Here is a 14,313-nt window from a genome sequence, read left to right on the forward strand (position 1 = left end):
AAAATAGCCAATAGAAAAATAGGCCAAAGTAACTCACAGAAAACACAAATAAGTGGCCTATAAAACGTACAAAAATGCTCAACTTCACTTGTAATGAGGGATATGCAAATTCAAACAACAATGAAAACCATTTTTCACCTGTCAGTTCACTAGATATAGCTTTTTTTTTTTTTTTTTTTTTTTTTTGAGACAGGGTCTTGGTCTGTCACCCAAGGCTGGAGTGCAGTGGCATGATCACAGCTCACTGTAGCCTCAACCTCCTGGGCTCAAGTAGCTGGGAGCACTCCCACCCCAGTCTTCCAAGTAGCTGGGAGCACTCCCAAGTAGCACTATCATGTCCAGCTAATTTTTTAACTCTTTGTAGAGACAGGGTCCCCCTGTGTTGCCCAGGCTGGTATTCAACTCCTGACCTTATATCATCCTCCAGCCTCAGTCTCCCAAAATGTTGCAATTACAGGCATGAGCCACTGTGTCCCCCCGCCACCAGATATGTTTTAAGTTTAACAGTACCATGTCAACAATGATTAGAAGTGGGTGTCCTCACATAAAATACTGGCAGAAAAAACAATGCCACTGTGGATGACAATTTGACTTATTCAAAAATTTTACATGTATACATCAGATGATGTGAAAATTTCACTTCTAATATCAAACCGTAGATATTTTATCCAAATACACAAAGAGGCATGTTTGAACATGTTGATTATTTGTTATAGCAACAAATGGAAACAACTTTAATGTCATATCATAGAGAAATGGTCACATCAACTATAATATATCCATTTGATGGAATTATATGTAATAGTTTAAAAGAATAAGGTAGATGTATTTGTACCAATAGAAAAGATTACATTTATTGTTGATTAAAAGAAGCTAGTGAGAAAAATAACACTATTTTTTAAACGTGCAACTACCCCTGTGCCTCATGTCAAACACAAAAATCAATTAACTCCAGGAAGTCTATAAATACAAATGTAAAAGGCAAAACAAAATTCTAGAACATAAGAAATTATCTTCTTCGCAATGAGTTAGGGAAAAATTTTTTAAAACAGAACACAAAATGTATCATCTGTATGGTAAAGATTAAAAGATTAATAAACTGGACTACATTCAATTAAGAACTTCTGTTTACCAGGAAGATGTGTTTAATAGAACAAAAGATTAGTTATCAACATCTTCTATTCTGTGTATTGCAACACACACGACCAAGTAAGAACTCTTACCCAGAATGTATAAAGAACTCCTACAACACTCACACACCAGTAGACATAACTGCTTTGGAAAACTGGCATTATCTATTGAAGCTGAACATACACACACCCTATGACTTGGCAAATTCTCTCCTGGGTGTGTTCCAGACAGAAATACATGCATGTGGACACCAAAAGACTTACACAAGGATTTTCACAGTAGCCTTTTAAAAATAATAATGTAAACTGTAAACAATCTAAATGACTGCCCCTGGGAAGGAGTGAAAGTATGGAAGAGGGATGAGGGGAATCTTCTGGAATATTAGAAATGTTCTAATTTTTGACCTGGGTGCAGGTTACATGAGTATTTAGCTGTACATTTCTGTGTGCAGTTTTGTACATGTTTGCAATATTTATTAAAAATAATTTGAGTTATAAATACATATATATACCCAACAATTAGAAAACAATTAGAGCAACTGGTCATCTGTTAATAATATTAAAATACTGTTTATTTGGCTGGGTGTGGTGGCTCACGCCTGTAATCTCAGCACTTTGGGAGGCCCAGGTGGGTGGATCACTACATCAGGAGATCGAGACCATCCTGGCTAACACGGTGAAACCCTGCCTCTACCAAAAATACAAAAAATTAGCCAGGCATGGTGGCGGGCGCCTGTAGTCCCAGCTACTCGGGAGGCTGAGGCAAGAGAATGGGGTGAACCTGGGAGGTAGAGCTTGCAGTGAGCCGAGATCGCGCCACTGTACTCCAGCCTGGGCAATAAGCAAGACTCTATCTCAAAAATAATAATAATAATAATCCATGGGAAAGTAAGGGAAAGGGCAAAAGAGGTATAGTTGAAACAGCACTGACTATGAGTTTATAACTGTTGATGCTAGGAGTTGGTAACTGTTGAAGTTAGGAGATGTGTACACAGGAGTTATCATTATATAATTCCCTATACATTTTGAAATTTTCCATAATATACTTTAAAACATATACATAGAAAATGTATACTATATGTATTTTTAAAGCTAGATATGCATGTAAATTCGTTGCAACAGGTACGGAAAGATGGAACACACTAAACTAGTAACAGTGATTAATTCTGAGGCAGGGAATGGAATTGGTAATATATGTAATGTTTTTCTTTTCTCCAAGTGAACATATTTATGTATGTCTAGTAAAATTTAAAAATAATTTAAATTAAAAGTACAAACAGACTTTTTTTTAAAAAAAGCATGTATAAAATTCTTATTTTTCAGCTTACTATCACCTTGAAAGGCAATTCTAAACATGTATATTTTAATTCAAGCAACACCATAAGACCTAATGAGATTCAAGAAAGTAGTCTGAAAACCTGAGAAGCTCTGGCGGGGTGACCAAACATCCTTCATGTATTACATCAAAGACAAAAGCTCGGCCTCGACACAGCACTACAATGTGGTTTGGGGAACGCCCTTCACTCTCTGGAAACAGAAACAGAAAACACAAGACTCAAATCTAAGGCTAAACAGGAGTAAAGATGCATATATCCAATAGAAGAAAAGTAGGCATTCTTCCAATATTTTAATCATATAGTCATCAAATACATCACATAACAAAAACAATGTATTAGTGGAATTGCAGTTACTATGATATAAATACATATTCCTGACACTTGTTCCATGTGAGACATCTAGAAATCCATGAGTTTCAAATACCCTGAAAACCACATAAATCCCAAACTACTACAGATCTTTCTAGATTTATTTAGAAACAGAAATGGGAAGGGGAGAAGGAGACCAGTGGAATCTTGGAGGAGAGCCATTTGAATTAACAGGTTTCTCTTTTGGATTATTTTAATGTTAATTACTCATCGGGTAATTTAATTACAGCAATATCTAGCTATGATAACTCAATAAAATAATTTTCAGTAGAAAAGGATACAGTATGCCTGAGTGGCAAAGGAAAAGAATTTTGTCCAGTCTGGCAACACCTGGTAAGCCACTGACAATGGATTATCTCTGATTTCTTTGGCACACCTTAACTCCCCAAGTACTGTTTGTTTGCTGTAAACCTCAGACTATTGTTATATAGCCCCATCTTTAGGCACTTGTCCTTTTGCCAAGGATCTTCTTATACGATCCCTGCCCCACCTTCTAAGAAAAGGAAACGGTAAAAGAGGAAGAAAGAGAAGACATACACTGCTGCTTGAAGGAAATATACTGGTGGGTATTATTTATGGGTCAGTATCAAGTGCTTTACATAAATTATCTCATGAAATATTTTCATCAACTATGAGGAAGAACAGTCTCCTGATAATATTACTCTTTTTTCTCTTATACCTATTTCCTCAAGACCTAGAGGGTGAGGTATGTATTTTCCTTGTTCCTCATGGCTACCTCTAAACCATTTCTTCTTTCTTCCCCTTCAAAAACCTCCAGACCCTTTTATCTCGACTACCACTACTCTTTTATTGCTGTCATCTCCTGACCACATCCCTTTCAAAGTTTAGGGCTGGGAAAGAAAAAAGAAAATAAACCTGATGCCAAATTAATCAATAAATGGTTGGAAAGGGTGAGGGTGGCAGAAGGGTGCTACCTCAGGATAAACCTGGGGGATATTTGAGCAGAAAACCGAATGAAGTGAGAAAAGTATGCCACGGAAATACCCGCAGAAGAGTGTTTCAGGCAGAGGAAACAGCAAGCACAAAGGCATTAGAATAAACATGAGTTGATGTGCTTAAAGGAAAATAAGGTCAGTGCAGCTGTGGCACAGAGAAAAGGGTAGAGTGGTAGATAAGGTTGAGACCCAATTATACTGGCCTCAGAAAGTGGTTTCCAGTATGATGGGAAGGAAATCAATGGACGGTTTTAAGCAGGGGAGTGATAATGTGATCTAACTAAAAAGATCACTCCGGCTGCTACATGGAGAACAGATTATAAGGGTGAAGAGAAGGTTTGGCAAATTAGGAAGTGACTAAAGTGGTCCAGGTGAGAACAATCTACGAGAGACGGGATGGTGGCTTCGACTGGGGCCTGATACTTGAAGGAGACAAGAGGTGAACTGTTTTTGTTTTAAGATGGAAGATATTACAGATTGGAACAATCAAGTAAAGAAAGAAAACTGATAAGCGACAGGGAGAGAGGATAATGCAAAAGCAAGGTCCCTGACTAGGCAAGAGGAACCGGGACACAGCACAGATATAGAAGAGTTGTCCTTAGGAGTCAGAGGAGTTAATCTATTTTTCAAAAAGAAAAGTATATGAATTTGCAGTAACATATTACAAGGGGGTAGGGAATGGGCAAATATTTGAATTAGTATATTTACACTGGTTGCAAAAACAAGTTACTACTGACTTAGTAGCTTAAAACAACACAAATTTATTATCTTACAGGTCTAAGGACCAGAAATCTGAAATGTGGCTTACTGGGCTAAAATGAAGGTGCTGTCAGGGCTGTGTTCCTTCTAGAGGCTCTAGAAGAAAATTGGTTTCCTTCCTTTCTCCAGCTTTTAGAGGCTATCCACATTCCTTGGGCTCATGAACCCCTTCTTCCATCTTCAAAGCCATGAAGGGAAGATCATAATCTTCTCATATTGCCATCTCTTTGGTTCTCTCCTTTGCCTCCCTCTTCCATGAATAAGGACCCCTGTGATTATACACTTTGGACACATGTGAATAATCCAGGATAATGTCCCCATTTCAAGGCCAACTGACTAGCAACCTGAATTCTTCTTTACCATGTAACCTAACATATTAACAATTTCAGGAATTTGAAAGTAGACATCTATGGGGGACCATTATTCTGCCCAGCACTGGAAGGCTGCTAAATGTCATGATGGGAAGATTGCTCATATTTCTTGAGAAGAAGAAGAGTTTGTTAGCTAAAAAGAAGGAGGGAGAAAGGCATAAAACAGTTTTCTCTGGAAGAGAAAGAATAAGCTAACCAAGGAAGATAGCACAGTAGTGCTGGAGGCCAACTTGAGATTTAACTGAGATCATTAAGTGAGGTGTTGCGGTTTTCTCTGGCCAAGTAAATTGCTAGAGTAGGTATCTTTGATATGTCGAGAAAAGACAAACTAAATTTTAAACGATGTTTAGGTTTTACCACATTAGTACTGAGGAGGGGTGACAAAGATTTGAATGTGTATGCCTGGGAGTAATGATGGTGAAGAACCAGAAAGAAGCGAAGACTTGGGGAAGTAGGAATGGAGCTGTGACGAGCAGTAGCATCATTAAACTGTAAATCACAACGTGGCCAAAGGAATGGCTGAGTTGGAGTAATGAAAGATGTAGTTTCCTAGAGCTATAAACTGAAGGAAATGAGAGCCTATGGATCGTCTACAATTGAAAGCTAAAATCATCAAGAATGTGACTGAGATAGTAATGGAAAGAAAGACAGGCACTGGAGCTAAAGCAATCAATAGATGAAGGGTAATGGGCAGGAGGTAAGTCACTGCAACAAGGTAGTGGTGATATAACCTGAAGGCATTTTTCCCCCAAAAAGGCTAAAATTGTTAAGGAAGAAGGGAAAACAGAAAGGGCAAAGGGAAACAAAAAGGATACCAACACCTCCCACAGGCCCTGTAGTGCTATGTAAAAGAAAAAGAAAATCCCCTTGAGAGGGTACAGGGGAAGTAGTAAGCTTAATGAATAATCAAGCTTTAGTAACATCTTTCAGAGAAAAAGTGGAGGATATAATGGATTTTGCTGATCATGAGCTCCAGAAAGTACAGCAGAAGGGTTTAGGGAAGTCGTGAGGGTATATCGGAGCAATGAGAAATTTGGATCAAATTAGACCATGCACAAATCCATGAATCCAGTTGACAAGGGATAACATGAACAGTCTGGGCTTTTTGTGTAAATGTGGCAAAGAGGGATGAAAAGTATGACTGAATTAGTCTCAATGGTCTCTTAGGGGGTAGGTAAAACAAATAAATAAACAACAACAGGCTGGGTGCTGTGGCTCACATGTGTAATCCCAACACTTTGGGGGCTGAGGCGGGCAGATTGCTTGAGTTCAGGAATTCAAGACCAGCCTGGGCAACATGGTAAAACCCGGTCTCCACAAAAAATACAAAAATTAGCCCGGTGTGGTGGCATGTGCCTGGTCCCAGCTACTCAGGAGGCTGAAGTGGGAAGACTGCTAGAGCCCAGGAGGTCGAGGTTGCAGTGAGCCGTAATCGCACCACTGCATTCCACCCTGGGTGACAGACCAAAAAAAAAAAAAAAGGACAAGCAAAAAACAAAAAACTAGTTCTAATTATAGCCTGCTTATTGAGACTAACCTCAGTGACTTAAATGCTGCCCATCCTATGAACACTCATTTTTTTCAATTTTCTCTCTTTTTTTTTTTTTTTTTTTTTTTTTTTTTTTTTTGAGATGGAGTCTCACTCTGTTGCCCAGGCCAGAGTGCAGTGGCATGATCTCAGCTCACTGCAACCTCCCACTCATGAGCTCAAGCGAATCTCCTGCCTCAGGTTCTCGCGTAGCTGGGACTACAGGTGCGAGCCACTGTGCCCAGCTAAATTTTCTGTATTTTTAGTAGAGATGGGGTTTCACCATGTTGGCCAGGCTGTTCTCAAACTCCTGACCTCAGGTGATCGGCCCCCCTAGGCCTCCCAAAGTGCTGGGACTACAGGCATGAGCCACCATGTCTGGCCCAATTTTCACTTTACTCGGGATAGGTTCAATGGCCCCAAATTATTTTGCCATTGCAAAAAGCTTTAATCCTTCAGCCCCTCTTCCTTTGTACCTGCCCCTCCTGCCCCTCACTGATGCTGAAGAAAAAAACACAACACGTCATCTCAACTAACTTTAAATGCATGAACACACATCTCAAATGGGCACTCAGCAGTGTTCAGTAACTCCATTATTTCCACAGCATGTTTATTTTCCCACTTTCCAAAAGAATATTTCAAATCTCCTTTCTCTTCAAATCTTCCATCCCAGTTGATGACCTCAGTTTTTATTTCACTAAAAACATAAGCAATACAAAGTACCTCCTCATCTTCCTACAGCAAAACTGGCCAATCTGTTTGCTTCTAGATTCACATTTTCTGCATTCCCTCCTATTGCCTCTCTTCTTTGATCCTGTCAAAGACTAACCCTCCACCTTTCTGCTCCTGATCCTCTTACCTTTGACCTTCTCAATGACTTTGGCTCCTTATCATCTCCCCTGAAAGATTATTTTTCCTCCTCTCCTGTATCAATGCCTATGATGTAATATCACAATCTTAAACAAATTATTTTTGATCTCCCAGTGCACATCAAAACTTTTCTTGCAAGCATTATTTCCAAATGTTACCACTACTTCATCAATCTGCTTTTGTCTCTTCCAGCTGGGCTTCCCTCTTCAACTTTCACTAAAACTGCATTTTAAATGCAAACCAAACACCTTACCTTGGTTTATAAAGTACCATATGATCTACTTTCTAGTCACCTTTCCAATCTGCCCCTCCATCTCCCTCCTGTGTACCCTGCTCCATCCATACTGCCCTTTGAATCTGCCAAGTTTATTCCTGCCCAGGGCATTCTGCCCTTAACACACACAAAAAATAACAACAACAACAAAAGTGAACTAAACAAAAGAAAGTCAAAAAACTCTGCAGGTTCATCTTATCATTCAGATCCTTGGAGAGGCCTTCCCTGACTATCTAATACGAAACAGCCATGTAGTTACTTATCTTATTTGAACACTCTGTATACTATTTGCCATGAATTCTTTTTTTTTTTCATGTCTACCTCACACTTTATCCCTATCTCTACATGTCTTCACAGGTAAGCCCCAAAATGTAATAACCATGTCAGCTTCAACCAACATGTCAAGAGATGCATTAATGAATCCCCATTTTACAAACTATAACTCAAAAGAGTCACCTTATCTAAGGATATACCTACTAAGTGATAAAGACAATTCAAAACTAGGTCTATTGATATTAGTTCTTAACTGGTATGCATATTTTCTTTTTTTGCTATTACTCTTCTTACATTGATTTTATCTTGTTCATCTTTTACATTAAACTTCAGACCATGAATAACTCAGTTTCCCTAATCCTTTAATTGTTTCACTGGTAACATCAAGATAAATATATGTGGGCTTGAGGACGTAAATATCTCAAGCATGTAAACAAGTTTACAAAGAAGAGTTGAATTCCACATGCAAGTAAGCTCATATCCCTCATACTATGAGCATGATTGGCTATAAATATTTTACTTTTAAATAACATTTTATGTAAGAAAAAATCCATTCATAATTATACTCTTCAGTAAGTGTAAACTGTGAAAAAAACAGTTACCACAGCAGATTTTTCCACTTCAAGATAAGCTAGGACACCAAGGAGAAACTGCCATTAAACTGCCAGTTTAAAAAAAAATTGATGAGTCAATCTGAACTCATGTGTCTCTAAGAAGAGTGACTCCAAGCCAGCCAGGCATGGTGGCCCATGCCTGTAATCTCAGCACTTCTGGAGGCTGAGGCAGACAGACTGCTTGAGCCCAGGAGTTTGAGACCAGCCTGGGCATCATGGTGAAACTCCGTCTCTACAAAAAATACACAATTAGCCAGGTGTGGCAGTGTCTGCTTATAGTCCCAGCCACTCGTGAGACTGAGGCAAGAGGACCACTTATGTCCAAGAGGTGGAGGTTGCAGTGAGCTGAGATCGCAACCTGGGCAACAGAGTGAGACCCTGTCTCAAAAAAAATGAAAAAATAAAAAAAAGGAAGAGTGACTCCAGGCTTTTACCTCATATAAGGTGGAGGGACAAGCAGACTCACAGGGAGACTGTGGCATGATGAGCACATATAAGCAAACACTTAAAAAGACAATTCAGGTAATAAAAAATGATGGTAGAAAGAGAAGCATCCAGATCACATGTTTCAGGATTTTCTTAATACTCTGATTCTACTCTTTAACTAAACTTTAAACTTTCAAATGATGGAATATAAGCATCGGGTTTGTGTTGAACCATGTAAGACACATTTAGAAAATCCATTGCCATAAATCACATCTGAACTAATCAGAATGATTCAAATATAAGGCTCACAGAAAACCTTTCTTTGTCAAAGTCCCAACAGTAATATTCTTCAAAAGTGTATGTTCCATCACATCATAGTAGGCTACCCAAATTCCAGTGCCTCTACTAAAAAAGATACCTGAATTATTACTTACCGGTCCTAAAATAATTCATAATTGAGTCTCTAGTAATTCCTGGAACCTTGCAGGTAGAAAATAGCATTCGGAATTGATTCATATCTAGAGGAGTATTTCCAACTTTATGAACAGGCACTTTTTCTCTATTAAAAAAAAAAAAAGATTTTGACCAAGAAGTCATTATAAAATTTAAAAACCAGCCACAACTGAAGTATTCATCCCCAAATAAGTAAATTAAGCTTCTCAACATTTTGCTACCTGAGACTTCAGGTAAGCCTGTTACTAAATTCACACGTGTGCTTACTTTCTTAATAGCTGCCAGTAGTTCAAGTTATGCCAAAGAATTATACTTCCTCTTTCCAACTGAGTCCCTTCCTTTGGTGGCCAGTAGTGTTCAAAATGAGCTGCAGGACCCGCAAAGTTGACATTCAATTGTGATGGTATACGAACATCCAGATAGGCAACATTCAGCCACCACTCTTCCAGCTAAAAGAAATTGAGAACATCATCTTAATGTTCTTCATAATACATGAATGTGTCACTACTGGGAATTTTAAAAGCAAGCTACATTTGTCTTTAATTATTCTTCAACATTTAAAAACATGTTTTTTGGCTGGGTGAGGTGACTCACACCTATAACCCCAGCACTTTGGGAGGCCAAGGCAACATAGAGAGACCCTGTCTCTACAAAAAAAAAAAATTTTAATTAGCTGGGCCTGCATGTAGTCTTAGCTACTCAAGAGGCTGAGGCAGGAGGATCACCTGAGCCCAGGAGTTCAAGGGCGCAGTGAGCTATGATTGTACCACTGCACTCCAGCCTTGGTAACAGAGAAAGACCCTGTCTCAAAAATGAATAAATAAAAACATGTTTTCTTGCTTTAAATCATCATACATATTGAGAAATGTTATTGTGATAATTTCTTTTCAGCAGGGAGCTATAGGATCTTAGGTATTATTTGGTTTAACTACACTATCAAAAACAAGTAGCAAGAAAGCACCAAAAGATACCTTCAGACATATCGTTGTATTGTAGTCACAAGTATGCAACAAAGTACATAGGTGTTTCTTCAGAGTACTTGGGGCATAATAGATAATCAATAAATCCTTACCTAATCATAACAGTTATTAAGGTATTAACAATTTTCCTTTTCCAAACAGAAACTGAAATACTAAATCAGAAATATAAAAACTGGCTGGGCATAGTGGCTCACACCTGTAATTCCAGCACTTTGGGAGGCGGAGGCGGGCAGATCACTTGAGGCCAGGAATTTAAGACCAGCCTGGCCAACATGGCAAAACCCCATCTCTACAAAAAATACAAAAATCAGCTGGGTGTGGTGGTGCGCACCTGTAATTACAGCTACATAGGAGGCTGAGGCGCGAGAATAGCTTGAACCCGGGAGGCAGAGGTTGCAGTGAGCCGAGATTGCACCACTGCACTTAACCCTGGGCAACAGAGCGAGACTCTGTCTCCAAAAAATAAATACGTGAAAGAAAGAAATAAAAGAAATAAATAAAAGTTTTCAGTAGGCTTCAAAGTAATTTAGATTTTTCACAAACACTGTTTTCTATGTATCTCTCTTTCACAATATGCAATTGAATTCTATGCATAAGTAAGTACATCTTATCAAATTACCTAGAGTATTTTTTGAAGAAAGTGATGTTATAAACTATAATTAGTAATTCAGAAAGAGACATAAACAAAAAAGACACAGATAAAACAACAACTTCTTTACCTTTGCCCCACTTTAATTAAAATAACTCAAGGCTCAAAATTGAGAACAAAGGAATCAGGAAGTGTGAAATTTTATTATTCCATCACAGATATCAATGGTTCCTCAAAAAAAAAATCAGCTTGCTTTTTATTTCTAAAACTAAATGATAGGTACAATAATTATTTCTAGACCAAGGCAATGCTTTTTAATTATAAAACCTTATCCTCTGATTCATAAAAGAGAATAACAGAAATGGTTCAGCTGAAGAAGTTAAATAATTTTGTGGAAAATTATTGAGACCTTCAATAAATATTATACTAGCTTCTTCCTCAATTTATCTAACTGAAATATACAATATACATAACCATTCTCCACTCTGATTTTTAATGATTCCCTTTCTCCATTGTACTGCTAAAATATTTCTATGCCACCTATGTGACATGTCCATTTTAGAATTTCAGATTTTTCCAGCTAGTCACCTGGACAAAATGTTTTTCTTAAGCATAGTCTACAGATCACCTGCAGCCAAACCATATGAAGTGATTGTTAAAATAAGAATCTCTGGGCCTCATTCCAGACATGTGAATCAGAATCACTTATCCCAGCAAATCTGCATTTTAACAAGTTCCCGAATCCACCCACTGAAAACTCCCAAAGTTAAGTGATTTATTCCTTCTTTTGGATTATGAAAATGACAATAATAAACTGTAAAATTTTACAGCAATAATTTAAAATAAGAACTATGCACTTTTATTTATCATTCTTTAAACATCATCAATTATTCAATTGTAACAACAAATACCCAATTTCTTTTTCCTTTTGCCCTTTCAAGCAATTTCTGGTGCAATTTTCTCCAATCCCACTTTGAAATTTTGAACTATTTCTTCAGTTTTCCTATATTCTTCTTCATTTGCAAATGGTTTCACTAGAAAGGAAAAATACGTATTAAGGTATTTAGACCAAGTACCACCAACTCACCTGTATTATTACTAACTTACACAAATCTTAAGACTTGGATATATAAAATACAATACTGTACTAAATATCAGAGCTGAACAATCAAATTAAGAGTTGACAACATGAAAGTGGCAGAAAAGAAACAAATAAAAGATTTGGAAATCCTTGCTTGAGAGAGTGGGATTAGCAAGTTGGGAGGGAGCCAGGGAGATGGGGCAAAGGACTACATTTTTCATCACAAGCCTATTTACACTATCTGGCTTTTCAAACTGTGCAAAAATTAACATAAAGAGAGAAAAAAAACTTTGGATATTTTAAGGACATGGTTGACTCGAAAAACACGAGTTTGAACTGCACAGGTCCATTTATACCTAATAAAATGAGTGTGCTTGCCTCTCCTGTCCCTACTTCCACCTCCTCTCCCACCTCTGAGACAACAAGACCAGTCCCTCCTCTTCCTCCACATACTCAACATGAAAACCATCAGAATGAAAACTTTTATGATGATCCACTTCCACTTAATAGATAATAAATATACTTTTCCTTATCATTTTTAATAACATTTGCTTTAACTTAAATAACACAGAAAATAATACATATAACATAAAAATATCGGTTAATCAACTGTTTATGTTATTGGTAAGGCTTCTGGTCAATAGTAGGCTATTAGCAGTTCAGTACTTGAGGAGTCAAAAGTTGTACTTGGATTTTCTAATACACATGGGTCAGCTCTGCCAGCCCTGCATTGTTGAAGAGTCACCTATACTTTATTACAAGTCTAGATGAAGTAGTAATTAAACCTTCAACTTCTAACAGTGTTGTTAAGGAAGCAGGAGCTTAGGAGAGCCAGAGTAATGCCATTTTAATTTCAGCTCCATCTGCAGACTAACAAGGCACAATTCCTTGCTGGTCGTGACCCACATTCAGAAAATATTTACAGTTGAGTGAACAGCCTATAGATATCTACAAGGACACACTCCTAAACAGCAGAAAGTCCAGGTGTCCCAATATCCACAACAATATATGTTTTCAAGATACTTACAGATATGCTTGGATGTATTCACACACTAAAATGTCAAGGATAGTTTTATTTAAATCAATAGAATAATAAATTGTGTCATGTTGTCTGCTCACCCTCATGTAGACGTAGCTTAGTTTAGTCTTTACATTGATAAGGGCTCTATATAAGAAAAACTTAAAATAAGTATAGTGCATTCCTTTTACTTTTATAAACTGTTTCTTTTAAAATGTCTCAGAATCATATCCCAGAAGTTCAACTTTTACTGTGTCTCACTGCTTATTGCTTTTTTGAGGTCTGAGAGAATTCTTTCCTTCAGCTTTGTCATCAGCTTCTTTTTTCCTCCAGTTCTAATTTTACTGTTGTTATGACCTAATGCTAAAATATTTTATCTTGAAAGTCTAGAAAAGCAATGTTTACCTCTAGTATAACTTGATTCTGTACTTTTGGTTTTTAAAAATATATCTAAATTTTCAATGTAATCAAAAAACTAATGCTGTTCCTAAGAGTGAGGTAATCCTACGCTATAGCCATAACGTTGAACATACTCTTCCTGGGTCCAGTTAAATTCAAGCACTTTTCTCATCAGGTTTGATGTCCAGGTTATCTAAATGGGCTTTCCATAAGGAAAAGTAGTCACACTGCAGATTTTTTTTTTTGCCTTTTTGGTAACTGTCTTAAGAAACAAGATTTTATAATTTCTATGCTGTCTTTATTAGTTTTTTGGTGCTAAAACAACTAAGATTTAAAAGGGTTAAGGTTTTTACATCATGTAGCCTTCCATATTGCTTCTAAAGCATTTTCATTATCACTTTGGCTAAATGAGTAACTATTATTTTACAATGACCTCTGCTTCTGTTTTGATCAAGTGTCTTCAGCTTTTTAACATGTTTAATAAACATCCTCAAAATCAAAATCCTAAATTAAGTCTCTGACTTAGTCTTATTGCTGGATTTATAAAAGCTATAAAAATTAATTACTACAAGACTGTAGAATCTTTTTACAGCTTTTAGTCAGACCATGAACTCCATTATCACCATAATATAGTTTGGATGTCCCCTCCAAATCTCATGTTGAGATGTAACAACCAGTGTTGGAGGTGGGGCCTGGTGGGACGTGGCTGGATCATGGGAGCAGAGCCCTCATGAATGGCTTGGGCTGTCTCCTCTCCTTGGTGACAAGTGAGCCCTCAGTCTGACTTCACACAATATCTGGTTGTTTAAAAGTGTGTGGCAACTCTTCCTCCCTGTCACTCTCTCTTTCTTGCTCCTGTTTTCACCATGTGAACTGCCTGCTCCTG

General features: G+C 37.6%; 1 protein-coding gene across 1 annotated transcript in view; it reads right to left on the bottom strand.

The window, feature by feature from the left end:
* CROT (carnitine O-octanoyltransferase) overlaps positions 1–14,313 on the bottom strand; it is a 54,863-nt gene that overhangs the window by 32,871 nt on the left and 7,679 nt on the right. Inside the window, 5 exon segments of the mRNA XM_017851688.1 lie at positions 2,549–2,657; positions 9,342–9,466; positions 9,628–9,809; positions 11,841–11,892; positions 11,894–11,963. Of these exon segments, the coding sequence (XP_017707177.1) occupies positions 2,549–2,657; positions 9,342–9,466; positions 9,628–9,809; positions 11,841–11,892; positions 11,894–11,963 (538 nt within the window).

This window comes from Rhinopithecus bieti, unplaced genomic scaffold (assembly GCF_001698545.2).
Source record: "Rhinopithecus bieti isolate Rb0 unplaced genomic scaffold, ASM169854v2 scaffold_1558, whole genome shotgun sequence".
Classification (NCBI taxonomy): Eukaryota; Metazoa; Chordata; class Mammalia; order Primates; family Cercopithecidae; genus Rhinopithecus; species Rhinopithecus bieti.